Raw genomic sequence first — 16,801 nt, 5'->3', positions numbered from 1 at the left:
AGTTGTCCCAGTTTTGTTCAACCTGGGCATTTCTGGCAATAGCTTTCTCTTCTATCTTTTTGGGGTCTCTGAAAGCGTCTTTCCCTTTGCGTTGGTCTTTTATTAGGGAAAAGATGTCTATAAATTCCTTGGCCTATATGGCTTCTTTGATTGTGGTATCAATGTTCCGTGCCAGATATCTTTTGTATCTATTTAATATCTCTGTTTGGAAAGATTTTATTTTTTGGTCTAACTGTGCATTACAGATTGTTACAATGTCAGTTGTATTGCTGCCGGGTGTCCCTGTCACACCCGTGTTGTCTGTGCTGGGGGTTGCCCATGCTTTTAAAGCACCTGCTGAATCTGTTGCTGGAGTTGTGGAGGCTGTTGTATTTATGCTGTCGGTGCTACTGGCAACTGCTGTACTTGTTGTGGCGGGATTGCTGTAGGTAGTGTTACGGGTGGGTTGACAACCGTTATTGTAGGTTCTACTGCGACGGTAGGGTTTGAGGCCCCAGGTTCCCTTGTGGGCGGTGTCTGTTTCCCCCTTATTTCTACCATTAGTTGCTGTAATTCTGCTACCTTCTCACATAGTTTTGACAATTTTTTGGTATCTTTTTTGGCGCTTTCGGATACTTTTCTCCTTTTTAATGGTGCAGAAACCTCCTCTTGGATGGGTGGGCTGGTAATTCCTTTCCTGGGTAGGCCGTACATGTTTTCTCTAACCCATGCCCATCCATAGTGCTCTGCCGCTTCAATGGCTGCTAACAATTTTGGTGATTTGGGCTTCTGCACCGGTGTTGAGGGTGCCCGTGTTTTCCATTTGGGCCCCATGGTCTTCTATGCCTGTTATAGGAAAAGGAAAAAGTTTTATCAAGGAGTTAAGATGTTGCCATCGGCAAGCTCTTTGAGCCTGTTCTATTTGTTGCACGTGCTGGGTAACTGTTGGCTGGTGCCTTCTTGACAGGGTTCAAAGAAAAATTGTCTCCTAGTGTCCAGTTTGTGTGGTGTTAATGTTAAAAATGGGCAGCCCCCAGGCTTGTTTCACTGGTATTTAACTAATTGGTTTCGCTGTGAGGGCGCCCGTGCAATATTGTAGAAATTATTTTAAAACTGCAGTATTTGGGCCCGCCGAGCTTGAAATTGTGGTCGCAAGCTCTGCGTGGATGTCAAGAAAAAACGAGCTCCCGGCTCGCCATGCTACCAAGCTGGCTGTGACTCTGCCCGAGTTTAAAACTGGTTTGTGTTATCTTGCCCCGCTTGCCTTATAACGCGGGGGCTCTGGTCCACTGTAACAAATTGTATCTCTTCCGGACACAAATGTCTATTTTTCCTCCCTCGTTGCCCCAGCGTGGTGGCTCACCTGTAAGTTGTTGAATCGGCCGCCGTCCGCGCTGGGCTGCTTGGGTGCCCCTCTCTCCTTCGTTCGCTCTGGCTTGGGATGATTCCGCAGCATGCGTCTTTGTTTGTTTTGTTTTCGACACGCTCTCCGCTCGCTTTTTCCTCTATGCCGAGATGTTGAGATTGACGCCGTCCGCGCTGGCTGTTCGGTTGCCTCTTCTTCCTTCGTTAAGGCTGCAATGCAATTGCTTTGAACAGTACAATGTTCAGGAAAGAAAAAAGACGCTGCGATGTACAGCGAACTTCAAGAATTCCTAAAGAAGCAAGAAGATTTGGAAGACACTGAGTAAACAGTGAACCTCCTGTTTGCTTGGGTCCCCGTTCAGGGTCCACAAACAGATTGTGTTTACTCTGAGCATGCTGCTCATATTTATAGGACCCAGGGAGGCCCTGGGTCTTTGTTGTGTATGTGGTGGGGGCTGCTGTTGTCGCAGCCCCCGGCCGGATAGCCAACTCTCTGGCCCCCTGGTGGGGGCAGATCTTTAGAACCTGGGCCCTGCCTGACGGTTGTTTTCCTTATGGCGCTTAGCACCTTGCTGTTTGGAGGAAGGGTGAGATGACTGTTCGCACATTACCCTTCCGTGGCTTTGTGCTGCCGAGACTGCGTGTCTCTGTAGCTGGGGGGAGGAGAGGAGCAGGCACGGGGAGGTTGGGTCTGCCCCTCTCCCAGCTTCCGATGGTAACAGCAGTTACCCTGCCTCGCTTGTGGGATGCCCATGCAGCATTGCCCAGAATATACATATAAAGACAGCAAAGGTAGAAACAGAGAATCAGATATTACTCACATTCATCAAAGAACCAGGTCTTGACCAGTTCTTTGAAGGTGGTGAGGGATTGTCGGTTTCTGATGTGTGCAGGTAGAGAGTTCCTTATTTCTGGTAAGAGACACTACAAGAGACATAATCCCACCTGCTAAGGGTCTATTTCCCATCTATGGTAAGGGACACTAGCCCATCTATGGTAAGGGATGCTATCCCATCTATGGTCAGGGATGCTATCCCATCTTTGTTAAGGGACACTATTCCATCTTTGGTAAGGGACGCTATCCCATCTATGATAAGGGTCACGGTCCCATCTTTGGTAAGGGACACTATTCCATCTATGGTAAGGGACACTATCCCATCCTTAGTAAGTGGCACTTCAATATACCTGATAAGCAACACTTTCTGATCCCTAATAAGGGACACTGTTGCATCCGTGTTAAGTGGAAATATCCTATACCTGCTGAGCGATACTATCCCATCCTCTATAAGGGACACTTCACCATCCCTGGTAAGGAAAACTAAAAGTGGATATATCCCATCCCTGCTTAGAGACAATATTTCACCCCTGATAAGAGACAATATCCCATCCCTGGTAAGGGATACAATCCCATCTCTGGAAAGGTGCACAACCCATGTCTCATAAAGAACACTCCATACCCCAAGTAAGGAGATCCTTACCTCCCTGTTGAGAAACTATCCCATCCCTGGTTAGGGGCACTGTCACATCCCTGGTTAGAGCCACACCTCATCCATTCTTAAGAGGCAATTAATCGACCCTGGTAAGGGATACAATCCCATCCCTGCAAAGGGGCAATTTCCCATCCCTTGTAAGGACATTTACCCATCCCTGTTAAGGGTCACTTTACCATCCCTAGTAAGGGACACTTCCATCTCTGGAAAGGGGCACTACCCATATCTCATAAACCACACTCCATACCCCTAGTACAGAGATCCTTATTTCCCTGGTGAGAAACTATCCCATCCCAGGTTAGGGGCACTGTCACATCCCGGGTTACAGCCACTCCTCATATATTCTTAAGAGGCACTTCATCAACACAGGTAAGGGACGTTATCGCATCTCTGGATCTCTTCCCTGATAAGGCACAATCCCCATCTCTGGTAAGAGGCACTTTGCCATCCCTCATGAGGGACACTACCCCATGACGTTTAAGAGACTACTATCCTATCATGAGGGAAGGACAGTATCCCATCCCTGGTGAGGGACACTACCACATTATTGGTGAGGGACACTATCCCATACCTTGCAAGGGTTTCTACTCTATGCCCAGTGTTGGGAAGGAAATGAACCTCTCCCACCCCCCCTTGGCGCTTTAGAGTAAGGCAAATCCCATAAATACACTTGCGATGTGCTGGGGGGGGGGCGGTGGTAAAACACCCTGCACGGACACAATGTTATGCAAAATATTGATGCTTAGACTTAGTGCACGAATATAAGTAGGCACTATTATCATAGCTATGGTAGAAGCATTCGGCCCTGCATCGCTGCGCGGTAAACACAGACCCAATGTAGAAACCTGAATAGGCCCAAGCACTGACGATAGAGAGCCCCACGTGGTTTGGTCCCATAGAAACTCTCCTCTGTTCTATAACTGTTGCCAATACGTGTTATCCTGAGAAAGAATGTACCCTGCAAGGCCGCAAAACAGTACCAGGTGCCTCACACTGCACGTTTATCGCTGCCAGGCCCAAGCAGGCCTCCGCCCCCCACCCAGCCCACCATGAGCTATGGCACCCACAGCTGTCCCTGTCCAAGACCCCTGAATTCCACGATAGTAGGGGCACCAGACCACCAACCATAAAAACAATGGTCATAAAAGATCTAAACGAACACGAGCACTCCGCCTTATTTCATAATGACAAGATTTCTAATGCAAGGCACAGGGTGGAATAAATTGTAGTGCAAGGCGAGGGTGGAAGCCTTGGGTGCAGAGAGTGCGATACAGAATAAGTGAAGAATGTGTGGGTGAGCGTGATCTTAACCCTTCCCCTGTGCCAATCCCCGATCCTCCAAGGTGCACGCCATAATGATTGAGTAGAATTGTCTCACATAGTAACTAAATGCAAACTCGACCTTCGTTCCCTGTAGATGATGAGCTCAGCAGACCCCACGTGATGGAGGACGGACGGACGGGGCTAGGGCCAATGGCCTGGCATCTCCTATGGAGCGAGCTGACCATGTGTAGGGTCTAACCAACCAGCCATGCACATTTCTACTGTATATGTTTATGTCACTGATGACCATTTCTTTTCCATATAACATTATGCTTGTACCATTTTTTGGAGGAGCCACTACCCTATTCCTGGTGTGGGACACTGCCCACTTCTTGGAAAGTTACACTACGCCATCCCTTGTGAGGGACAATAGCTCATTCCTAGTAAGAGGCACTGGTAAGGAACGCTACCCCCTTCTTATAACGATACACTACCCTATCGCTTGTAGGGGAGGTGTTAGTGTGCCCATGAATGCAGTCTACATGTTCAGACTGGACCTCATTACCAGGAGACTGAATTCTTGTTTGTCAACTCTCTTTAAGGACATGTTTCTATTTCCTATTGTGTAGACCATGTTGTTATCTCTTTGCGCTGTTTGGAAGCATGGTCTGGAAGGCCTGCCAGGTTGCCAGGACCATGGCATCATGGGTTGCCCATTACATAGCGTATTGGACATCTGCTCTCGGACAGGAATCTCTCATGCACTTTGTGTCAAATGTCAATATTGGCTGTGGAAACCTTTTTCGATCATCAATGCTACCTTCAGTGAGTAGATAGGAAGGCCCTGGGTGAACTATATTGCCACCGCAGAAACATCTATCTATGACCAGTGAGGAGTGGTTGACCCAGGGAATCATTGATAATCATAAACATTAATTTCCATGGTATCTGTAGGTTGGGGCAGAAACACCATACGTGTGCCATAGCCCCGCACTACCCCAGTTCCTCTAGCTTCTATCCAAAGTATCGGGAAACATGGCCTTGAGTTTAGCCACAATGTAGTACTTGTGGAACATTTGTAGCTTGCCCTTTCCTTTTGTAGGCTTATGGTTGCGAGATTGAAAATTCTAAACTGCTTCTATCTCTCACCGGCAAAGCTGAGATCCTATAATGGTCTTTTCCTTGGCAGTCCGGGCCCTTCCTCACTGGAGATTTGAAGGCTGTCAATACCATATTGCCTGCTATTCGGTCAATAAGCTGCATTATCCACCATCGAACCTAAGAATCTTGTCCTGTCATCCAAATGTCCTTCTTACATCTGTCACACATATCAATTATTCATCTATTTCTGCCTCCGGATGGCACTCCCTATCCTAGCCAGGGTAATGCATGCTTTAATGGTTTTTATTAATATACTTAATAACCAAATAGGCTTTGTATATACAACATTTAAAACATACACAGACAACATTGATCCAAATTACATTACAATACCTTGGTAAACTAAAACCATATGACATTGTGTGGTCTGGATTAGGCCATATCATTTATACATTTCTGCCATGTTCATTTCTGTTATTAGATCATACACAATGTAGTCGCTCATAAAAGAATTCTATGATACAATTATGGCAGGCAATCACAAGGAATCAGAAAAACTGTCAAAACCAGACTAACAACAACATTTCTAATAGTAGACTATTTTTAAGATCTCGACTATATGCATATAAAATCGTACCATGAAGAATATTAAGTTACAATCTTTGCCATTCAAGAAGAGGTGCCATATTCTGGAAAGATTATTAGTATCTATCTTATTATCGGATGATGGTAGATACTTATTTCGCAGTTCCGTTAGGCACTCACATTGAATCATCAAATGTTCTAATGTTTCCACTATTTCATTACCACGTAAGCGGCTCATACATATTGATTGAGACAAAGCTAGCTGCCCACCCTTGGTATCCAATGCGTCTCTATTGTTGAACTTCATCAGCAAATAGTTGCAGACCAATTTAGGACTAGGGTAGGAGTTCATATAGAGTGGGATTGAGATACGTTCTTGCAGAAAGAAAAGGAAGGGACCACTATGAGATTTGGTTACCAATTCAACCACACAGCATTCATAGCTTAATGCTGATACATTCTTTTTAACCAGCCTTTACAGGTAGAGGCACCAAAGAGCACAGTATATTGAACATACTGGTCTCACCATTACTCATAAACAGTTGATATTTTAGTAGATTCCTATTTCTCTATATCTTTCTACCTGAGTAAATGCTGCAATAAAGGGAACCACAATACTGTCATTTGCTAAGTTATTGAGATTGAAATGGCACATAACGGGTCTTCTAATGAGTTCATGTTCAACACCTTTCACGTTGAATTCTAAATAAAAATATTCTTTAGAAATACATTTTGGCAGCCTCAAGAGTTTACGCAATATTGTGGCTTCTAACAACTTAATCTTGTTAACATATTTATGTCCCCAAATTTCAGCAGAATACAGCAGCATCGTTCGAATTTTAAATGTGTACAACACAAGGACAGTACTAATAGAGTACCCATTGTTTTTGCATGCTTTAATGTATAGCCATCCGTGGGATGAGATGGGAAAATGGCACCTGCGTTTCATTGACTCTAGAATCTCAGAGCTTTAGGCTTCCTTTTCCAACCCACAGTGATCTGCCCGGTAGACATGGTCAGTATGTTTTTTTAGTGTCTTTCTTATAACATTCCATATAGTAACTCTTAACTGAGCTGTTCTGTAGCATCCTAAGATATTAGGGAACGCCAAATCCCCTCTAATGCTTGGAAAATATTCATTTAACGTACATATTTCCTCCTTCCTTCACCCCAATGTGATCAATTTTAAAGCAAGAGATACACTGTTGTTTCTGGTGGTTTAGTTCCACTTTTGGTGGCTTTTACTAGCGGTCGGAAGTTGGCCATGGCTGCTCTTCCATTTCACTTGCAAGGCTGACACTCAAGTATTGGTTGTATCTTCAGCTTCTTTCAAGGCTCCTAGCTCGGCTATTCTCTCTCTCTCTCTCTCTCTCTCTCTCTCTCTCTCTCTCTCTCTCTTATTGGTTCAGGGTACAAGTTATGACTTTGTATATATTCATCTGGATTTCAGATGCCAAAACTCAACTTTGGTTGTTAGTTCTGTTATAGATTCGAGCCGTGAAGATTCTGAGGGCATTAAAGACACCGGCAGATCATCACACTTACGATCACTTTTACCAAATGAATACTCTTTCTCTGTCCACTATCCTGAATACTGAGTGGTTCCATGCAAGAACATCTGGAGCGGTAGTTTGTTAGGTTTGTTCGGTTTAGGACCATTCATTGGTATTTGTGTTGATAAGCGCTCGTAATTTGCACTTAGTTTTGCAACATAGTTTTCACACAGTTTCATTTTAACCAGAGCTATTTGTAGAAAGGTCCGGGCCACTCAAGGTATATACTCTCTTCTGTTAAGTGAGAGCAATATGCATTTTATCTTTGTCTGTATGAACAGTGGACTGTTCTTTTTTTATTTATTATCCAATGTCTTAGCACCATTTATGAAATCTTATTGATCTGGGTTGACTAAGCGAAAGAAAAGTTAATCTATTGTGCTCAACAGAATTTCTATGTAGATTTTGGCACTGAAATGTAGTAGTGCTATTACTCTATATGAGACACATTAGTTTAGGTCCTTCCCATTTGTCTATAAGAGCTGGTAGCGTCTACCACTATCTCTCAACTATGCAGGAAGAAATAAAAAAGCTCTGCTAAAGTATTACCCAATTCCTGTGCAATGGTCTATGCTATGCTGTGGGTTTACCTTTTATAAAACTGTTTTAATCACCCCTAAGTAATTATTTTGTGTCTGTGATTTTTGGGGAGTTTTTTTAATTAAGGAGGTTTTTCTACAAGGCCTTGTAATCTCTGCCTAGGGGTGGAGCATGTAACCTCTGATGTTATGGACTACAGATCCCATGATCCATCACCATTGAGCATGCTAGCTAAGGCTGATAGGAACTGCAGTCTAACACAGAGAGAGCCAAAGGTTGCAGATCCCTGGCCTAGGGTATACGCTGAACTGTACAATGCTTGATATCCTCGAATTTCTTGGACTCCTATAAGATGGTTTCATCTTCAGTGGTTGTAGATTTCATTAATGGGGGTCATTCAGTGAGTCCTGTTAGGTTTCAGACTCCAAGCCACCATTTTCTTCTACCTATTTCCTGTCATGGCAAATGATTGCCTTGTTCCCACCAGCGGGAATTTGGCTTCCATGGCTAGTAGTGTTTTGAGTTGGATCTGATATGTATCAGCTGCATCAGTTTCCTCATGTCTTGTCATTGCCCTGCAACTATAACTGTGTGAGTTTCCTCAATCCCTGAATCGCAGCAAGTGCTGTCAACGTTCCCCTCATCACTGACTTCGGTCATTCTTTACTCTATCAATATTCTGACTATCAATATTCTGACTATCATATTGAGCATATAACATCCTTATCCTGCTTCCTGATCATCTGTTTATTGTGAAGGTCCTGGAAAAGTAATTTGACGACTCTCTGCAGTCTGGCCAGCTCACGGCTCAGCTTTGCCCGTGGTCTGTGCATGGTCATGGGTTGCTTTGTCCCCGATGTTAGACTTTCACATGTTCAATAGAAAACACCAGATTCTCAATGCATAGTCTGTGCATGGACATGTTTTGTGTATGCACCAGGACACAATATAAACAGTTGCAGCCTTGCATGTTTCTCGTCAAGTATCAAACAGATGTAGGCATTGTCTAAATCGAGTTCTGAGGCACTTTGAGATGCTTCCTGAAGTAGAGACCACGGAGCCTGTCCTGTAGTTCATTAACCTATCGAAATGGCCACATGTCAATAATTTACCCTGCCACTACAAGGTCAGGGGGCAACAGTTTGTTTCTAAAATGTTTATTCGCACATTCGGTTACATCGCACTTTTTGGTGCTATACTTAAGAGTGTTGATTCTAATATTATTTGTCCTGGAGAGATTCTCTTGGTCCTTGCATTTCCCTGCAAGTTGTTTGATGCTCTAAACTCGCCACCCGTTTATCCCTTTGCTTATCTTTTCTAGTCGTAGACGTCGGGGCACCCACATATTCATCTGCTTCTCCCCAGTTGCCCCATGCATACGTTCCTTTCATTAATGCTGACCATCAGAATTATCCTCAAGCTGAGAATGACCAAGGTCAAAACATGTGTCGGCCGATCTTATCAAGAATTAAACATATCTACAAACCTATCTGAAGGACTTTGAAAAGGTCCCAATGTCTGCCTACTTTTCAGATGTTTTTGTTCCTGATGGCTGAAATGATGGATTTTGTTCCACTTTTTAGAGAGAAACTCTACCTGATAGACTGCCTTTCTCCAAGTGATGTCTTGACCACGAGCGTGTCTACAGGAAATCCCCCAGCCCCGCTGTTCACTCTAAACTCAATGGAACAGGTGAAGCCGGAGTTGCAGATCTTGGCAGGACCTAACCACTAGATACATATTGATAGGAACTTTAGAGCTGGGGTGCATATACTGCACTGATCTGACTTCAGTGCCGCATGAATTAGTCAATCACGGGTCAGTCTAGGACCTGGAGCTGGACTCAGGCAGAACATGGTTATCCACCCAACTTGAGCCACAGGACTGGAGCAACACGTGGAGTCCGCTCTCAAAGATCATAGGTGGAGCTTAGCATTGACGAGTGCAGGCCATCGGGATCCCCAGGCAAAGTGAACTGTGACTTAGAAGAGCTCATGCTTCTCACTCCATGGCACAGGATCTAGGCAGGAAGCTGGTCCAAGGCAAATACCCTGGCACGTCCCTGAAAGGGAAGGCTCATAAGCAGCCGACCCACCGGCTATCACGTTTATAAAGTCACTTTAGTGGCTGCCAAATATTACAGTCAAGCTGGTCTAGAGCTTGAGATTCTACTGACCTCTCCCGTGCCCAGTGTTTGTTGCAAAGAGAATAGCACTCCTTGGACACTATAAGAAGTGACATATAAGTGGATAATTTGGTTGAGACTTTGACTGGGCCAGGAGGGATTGGATCAGAGACTCGGGGTAGAGTGGGAATGCTTAGTAAACAGATGACACCTTCTGACCTCCTTGGCGGCACCTGGGTTTACCGCCAGCCCTGGCATGACACAGAAAGATGGTGGAAGGATACAGGCCCAATTTTAGAGATTCTATTTTGAGGCACCCCACCTCTCTTGATGGCCCTCCAATTCCCCAGTATTGACTCTGGCCCTTTAGTGGTGCATAAGGCTTTTGTGAGGCAGGAATGCCAACAGGGCCTCAATCGCAGCCTTCCAGGGAAATGCTGGCATACCCAAGCTCAGCTAAAGTGCATACTGTTTTCATGTAAAGGCAGAGGTTCATTTTGTGGCCGGGGAATATTACTGTGCCAATCCTACAGTGGGAAACGGTTGGTTTCATTCCCTCTGCAGGAGGTGAAGGGGGGCTCACCCATAGCTGCACCCAGACATACCTGAATGGAGTAAGAGCAAAGTAAACCACATTCAGCTGAAGAACACATTTCCCTGTGGACTACCGTCATATCCTTACTATGCCATCACATATGTAATGATAAAAGATTTTAGTAGTGAGGAGTTAGTTGAGGGTCGAGGGGGATTTAGATGCAGGTGAGGGTGTTGTCACCCTTGCTCACTGAGATTAAAGGATTGGACCAGTGGCACACATGAGAGGTTGATTTGCTGCAGATGGTAGTGCCAAGATGTGGGGGGGTGTTTGCATGCTGAGGTGGGGGTCATTTTCTTGCCTTTTATTGGGAATTTGCCATGCTCTGTCTTACCTAGGTTCTGTAATCTCATGTCCACAGTGGGAATGATGGTGTTTTCGCCTTCAACGCTTGCATTCACATGGATCTGAAATGGACGGAAGTATTGAAGCTCGCTGCTGTTGAACCAGCATCCTGTTTTGGTACCCCCTTCCTGGAGGTAACGCCGACATTCCACGGCAGCCGCGTCCTCATAATTGTACCTAAGGGAGAAGAGAATTAAGGAGAAGTGATGAGTTATGTTACAGCGCTTCTACCTCTTATATGTCCTGTTGGCAGCCAGGGTCCAGTAAGTCAATAATCTGGGGTTCTGTGATGTAGCGGGTTACAGGTTTTCTCCCTTTCTTACAGGACAGCTAAGAGAGCTTTGCTCCCCATTTACATGGACCTCTTGCATTCTTATGCCGCGGTTACCCTTATTTGAACATTTAGGTGAGTTCCTCGATGGTGATGGAGATGCCCTAGAGTTCACGACTCTGAACCACTCTGCCAATGGGTCTGAGGAGCCACCCTGAGGATGCCACAGGGTTGTGCCCTGGAGATAGGAGGGCTGAGGGCATCTAAGCATAGAGGAAGCCAAGCACTTGGTAGAGCTTACATTTCCCCTGCCCTTAACACCATTTTGCATACATTACACTTTGCAATTAACTTCATGAAAGGAAGTGACTTCCACATGGGAACTGAAGAAATGGCCATGACTTTCCTCCGGTAGTTGATTGGATTTCTTGCGTTGGGTTCTGATAGGAGCAGTCCACTCGCCTGCACTTAGCACTGCACTGTTTACCTATGGAACATGGATGAATAGTTGCAATGCATTATGGGTGGAGTAGCCCATTTCCTCATTCTTACCACAGCATAGTCTGCTCCCAAATTATTCAAAGGTCTGTGAAGTATGACCAATCCAAATGTTCATTTAGGCCGCAGTACTCAGACTTGAACATCTATGAATCCACTGCAAATTTCATCTTTAAGTGGCAGATTAGGGTCAGTCCCACTTGGATGTCAATTGGTGATTTCAGATTTTATCCTTAAATATCACTCATATGCTATGTCATGAGTGCTTTAGGGGGCAAGAGAGATGGCGGTGTACTGGATATACTGCATTGCTATTGGCCATTGCAAAAGAAGTGCACAGTAAATTAGGCAACCCTCGCTTTAAACGATCAGATGAACAAGGGAGGTTGGGTAGTGGTCAACGAGACACATACGGTTCAGTGTCATGCAAGGCAGTGAACATTCAAAAAGGCAGCCATTCCGGCGGGAAGTGATTCAAAGCATCTAATTGAATGTCCAACGCCATTGTTTGGTGGCATTAGTGTGGTAGACTGTTGTGACACTGAAAGAGAAGGCTCCTACTAGGCTTCATAGAAGATTGGATAGAGCAGGTCTCAAACCTCTTCGATGTGGGCAATATGCAGCGCTGGGATGCACTGAACCATTTCATTAAGAAGCTGTGGATGATCCATGTTGGGGTCGCTCATGCCAGCAGCTGATAAGATACAAAAAGGCCAATCATTGTGAAGCCACGGATGGGGCTTGCAAACAAGTTTTCGATAACAAGAGGGAAAAGTGGGAGCAAACACAGGTTCGGAACTGACAGTGGTGGGGCGGGCGCTGTCATTTGGCCTAGACTCTCTCAGTAAACTCGAAGCATAAATTAATTCACTTAAAGAATATTGACACAATATATCACACCACAAGGTGACCGATGTTCGGTATTATGCAAACAGGTAAATGCATGGGGTGTCATGAAGAAGAGGGACCTCCCTAAATCTGGCATGCAAGCCGGGACATGTATAATAAGGGAAAGTCTGTAGAGTACTAAGGTACATATTTAAATCACATATACAATTAAAAAGGATTATAATAATAAGCATCTTTGGAAAGTCTGTCTACAGACCTCGGTTGCGGCACACAGATGGATGACATTGGTACGAGTGCCATCTGGCCCACCAGATAAATATTTAGGGTCAATGGAATGGGTTATTGTGTAATCGTGGGATGCCAACTATTTGTGCAACTGAATTGCACGTCACTAGCATCTAAGCTCAAGATAGGGCAACTGTTTATGGAACATATGACACCAGCATCAGAGGAAGACCCTTCAACAATCAGGTGTGTGGCCTTTGATCCGCGCATTGCTCAATGATGTGATTAAGAGGGAAGAACTGAGAAGTTGGAGAACCCTGGACTGGAATTGTATTTGTTCGAAGAAGTAACAGCTACATTGGAAATAGTGCGCAAGTACTTAGAAAGCAAAGAAAACAATGGGTTTGTGTTCACCTTTAGCGTAACTCGTGCACCACCTACCAGTAATAGAGGGAATAGTTGGCGTTGGGCTTCCCTTGGTTGTTCCACATGCATGTCATGTACTCTGTGTTGAAAATCATGCACTTCACACCTGAAAACACAAACAGGCATGCAGATCAGGAGCGCAGCATTCACCGTCAGAGCACTAACACACAAGAATGAACTCACTGCATGTGTGATATCAGTCTGTAGCACGGTAACAAGGAGCCCTGAGATATCACACAGCTGCTAGGTAAGTGAAACACTGTAAGAACACACAATTTAGGGCATGCCAAAAAGCAGCTCGTTTTTAATAGAATGATATATGACGTTTGTTGGACGAGTAAAGCAAAAAATGAACCCTACTCGGAGGAAAGGTTTGAAGTGTAATGTGAAAATCTCTGACCTCAGATATCCTTCTAAAGGACACCCAACACATAAACATCACACAATTGTCCAAGAGAGCCTGTAAGGAAAGGTGTTGATTTTCCAGACAGTTTAAATACACACACGTCACTAAACTGACATCAAATAACTTCAGTGCATTGCAGCATCTAATACCCTTCACTAAACTGCAGAGCATGAGATCCTCCCCAACTGGACTATCATCATCCATTCATTGTGGATATGTGTGGATCAACCATCCCGTATGAATCTCTCTGAGAAATGATGTCCAACAAACCCAGAAACTGCATTAGCAATGCTTGGACGGGATCCAAATGCCTTGGGAAGATACAGCGAGACAAGCACCCCAAGCAGAAGCGTATGCTCTATCTCTGCCTCGAGCCCAAGAATCTCCTAAGAATCCCCAAGAATCTTCTAAGAATCCCCAACAATCTTCTAAGAATCCCCAAGAATCTCCTAAAAGTCCCAAAGAATCTCCTAACAATCCCCGAGAATCTCCTAAGAATCCCCAAAGAATCCCCAAGAATCTCCAGAATCTCGTAAGAATCCCCAAGAATCCCCCAAGAATCCCCTAAGAATCTCCTAAGAATCCCCTAAGAATCTCCAAGAATCCCCTAAGAATCTCCTAAGAATCTCCAAGAATCCCCTAAGAATCTCCTAAGAATCCCCAAGAATCCCCAAGAATCTCCAAGAATCTCCAGAATCTGCCAAGAATCCCATAAGAATCCCATGAATCCCCTAAAAATCCCCACAAATCTTCTAAGAATCCCCAAGAATCCCCTAAGAATCTCGTAAGAATCCCCAAGAATCCCCCAAGAATCCCCTAAGAATCTCATAAGAATCCCCTAAGAATCTCCAAGAATCCCCTAAGAATCTCCTAAGAATCTCCAAGAATCCTCTAAGAATCTCCTAAGAATCCCCAAGAATCCCCAAGAATCTCCAAGAATCTCCAGAATCTGCCAAGAATCCCATAAGAATCCCATGAATCCCCTAAAAATCCCCACAAATCTTCTAAGAATCCCCAAGAATCCCCTAAGAATCTCGTAAGAATCCCCAACAATCCCCCAAGAATCCCCTAAGAATCTCCTAAGAATCCCCTAAGAATCTCCAAGAATCCCCACAAATCTCCTAAGAATCCCCAAGCATCCCTTAAGAATCACCTAAGAATCCCCCAATAATTCCCTAAGAATCCCCCAATAATTCCCTAAGAATCTCCTAAAAATCCCCCAAGAATCCCCTAAGAATCTCCTAAGAATCCCCAAGAATCCCCAAGAATCTCCAGAATCTGCCAAGAATGCCCTAAGACTCCCCAAGAATCCCCTAAGAATCCTCAAGAATCCCCAAGAATCTCCAGAATGCCCAAGAATCCCCTAAGAATCCCCTGAGAATCCCCATGAATCTCCTAGGAATCCCCAAGAATCTCCTAAGAATCCCCCAAGAATCCCCTAAGAATCTTCGAAGAATCCCCAAGAATCCACTACGAGTCCCCAAGAATTCTCTAAGAATTCCCTAAGAATCAGACGATCTAGAGGCAGTTCCCAAACTTCCAAGAACCATGCTTGGGAGGTCCAAAAGAGTGTTATAAAGACAATACCCGATTTCCAATTTTGCAGGTAAAGAAGAAGCCTCATAGACCAAGCTGCAAACACATCATTGATCCCTAGACCCAATTTTTATTTGTGGCTGTTAGTTGGTGCTAAATGACCACCTATATGGCAAAACTATTGCATTAGAGTAAAGCTAGGTATAAATGACATATGAGGATGGACACAAAGCTTGTAGGTGTTGTTTAGTCTTTTACCCACCCACTGACAGCCCGCCATGCTAATCCACCAGGCTATTACCACCCATTTCATAACCATCCAGCCAAAACACATCCTCCTGAGATCTCTTTGAGCTAGATTTTTTAATTTATTTTATTAGTGAGTTGGTTTAATAAATGAAACATTTCCACTAGGTATACAAAATATACAAATATACAAAATTCATCATACGCATCAAATAAGTAAAATATATATTAAAAAATCATGTCTTTTTCTTACGGCAATTAAAAGGGAAATGCCCCTATTAACCTCCAGTAAAGATCAAACGATCAAACAGTTTAGTTATACTGTTTACACCATCAAATCCAACCATAAAATAATATCTCTTGCACTAGAGAGGAAGTCCAAGAAATAACTAAAGTGCCTGCACCTAAAATGAGCGGTGGTATCACAAAAAAGAACGAGATGTTTAATTGATTCTATACAATCTATTTTTTTCACAAGCGACAGGTTCTAGAACACTTTGAGCGGGCTACTCTTGGAACCATGCATTCCAAAGTAGGGAGGTGGTGAAATGTAAACCTTAAATGTATATCCCAAGCTTTATTGCAGGGAAAAGGAGTAATATGTCTGGATAATAATGTCCTTTTCCTAAGGAAGTGACTGTATTCCTCGTAAAGTAAATAGCAACATCATTTGCCAAAAGTCTCAGACGAGTCCAAGTCGAAGAGCTTTCTTTTCACCAAAGTAGGATTATCAATACAAACAGTCTCCTCACGGTCGAGAATAGTTAATCTCTGTAACATACTTGATCCAAAGTGATTCAGTGAGGTTATTGTGACAAATCAACTTCTGGGGCACCAGTGGTCGAGGGGTGAGTATCGCTTTCTAAACCATCAATCAACCCCATACCTCGAGCTCACCAGAAGGGATCAGAACAGATTGGAATTCAAGTGAATTATAAGAACTCCTTGACCAATTTGGGTAACCTGCACAGAAAGGCAGGCTTATCTCCCCAAGGTCGTGGATCGCTGGTTAGTTACAACACAGTGAAAATACAATTACTACCCAATGATAAAGGGGCTGTCCAGTCAAGGTTGTATACAAATATCTACTTTATTATTACTACAACAGACAGTTCTAGCAACACTACAAAATACAACCCATACTGTAAAGGATCACAGAGGACAGACAGTTTCACGAAGGAATGGGATGCACTCTGGATACTGACAGGAGGCTAGTTGGTAAAGTAATTAGTCTTACAGTTCAAGGTTTTTCGGTTCCAGCACCAAGGGGGCAAAGGCTCTGAACTGTCTCTAGGGTTAGCGGATCTGGTATGCAGGTCGAGACGACTCGGACGGCTCTTGTGACTGCCTTTGTCCAGAGACTCTCCGGCACTTCCCAACTAGGAAGCTTGTTGGCAGAACCT

At 44.2% G+C, this 16,801-nt stretch overlaps 1 protein-coding gene across 1 annotated transcript in view; it reads right to left on the bottom strand.

Moving 5' to 3' along the window:
* IL2RG (interleukin 2 receptor subunit gamma) overlaps positions 1–16,801 on the bottom strand; it is a 507,701-nt gene that overhangs the window by 449,156 nt on the left and 41,744 nt on the right. The window contains exons 2-3 of the mRNA XM_069612395.1: positions 13,226–13,316; positions 10,931–11,118 (exon numbers count right to left, since the gene is read on the bottom strand). Of these exons, the coding sequence (XP_069468496.1) occupies positions 10,931–11,118; positions 13,226–13,316 (279 nt within the window). The remainder of the gene's footprint in view (positions 1–10,930; positions 11,119–13,225; positions 13,317–16,801) is intronic.

The sequence above is a fragment of the Ambystoma mexicanum genome, chromosome 5p (assembly GCF_040938575.1).
Source record: "Ambystoma mexicanum isolate Mex_15411 chromosome 5p, UKY_AmexF1_1, whole genome shotgun sequence".
Classification (NCBI taxonomy): domain Eukaryota; kingdom Metazoa; phylum Chordata; class Amphibia; order Caudata; family Ambystomatidae; genus Ambystoma; species Ambystoma mexicanum.
Note: the sequence above shows the minus strand (reverse complement) of the source record. Positions and strands in the feature narration are given on the sequence as shown.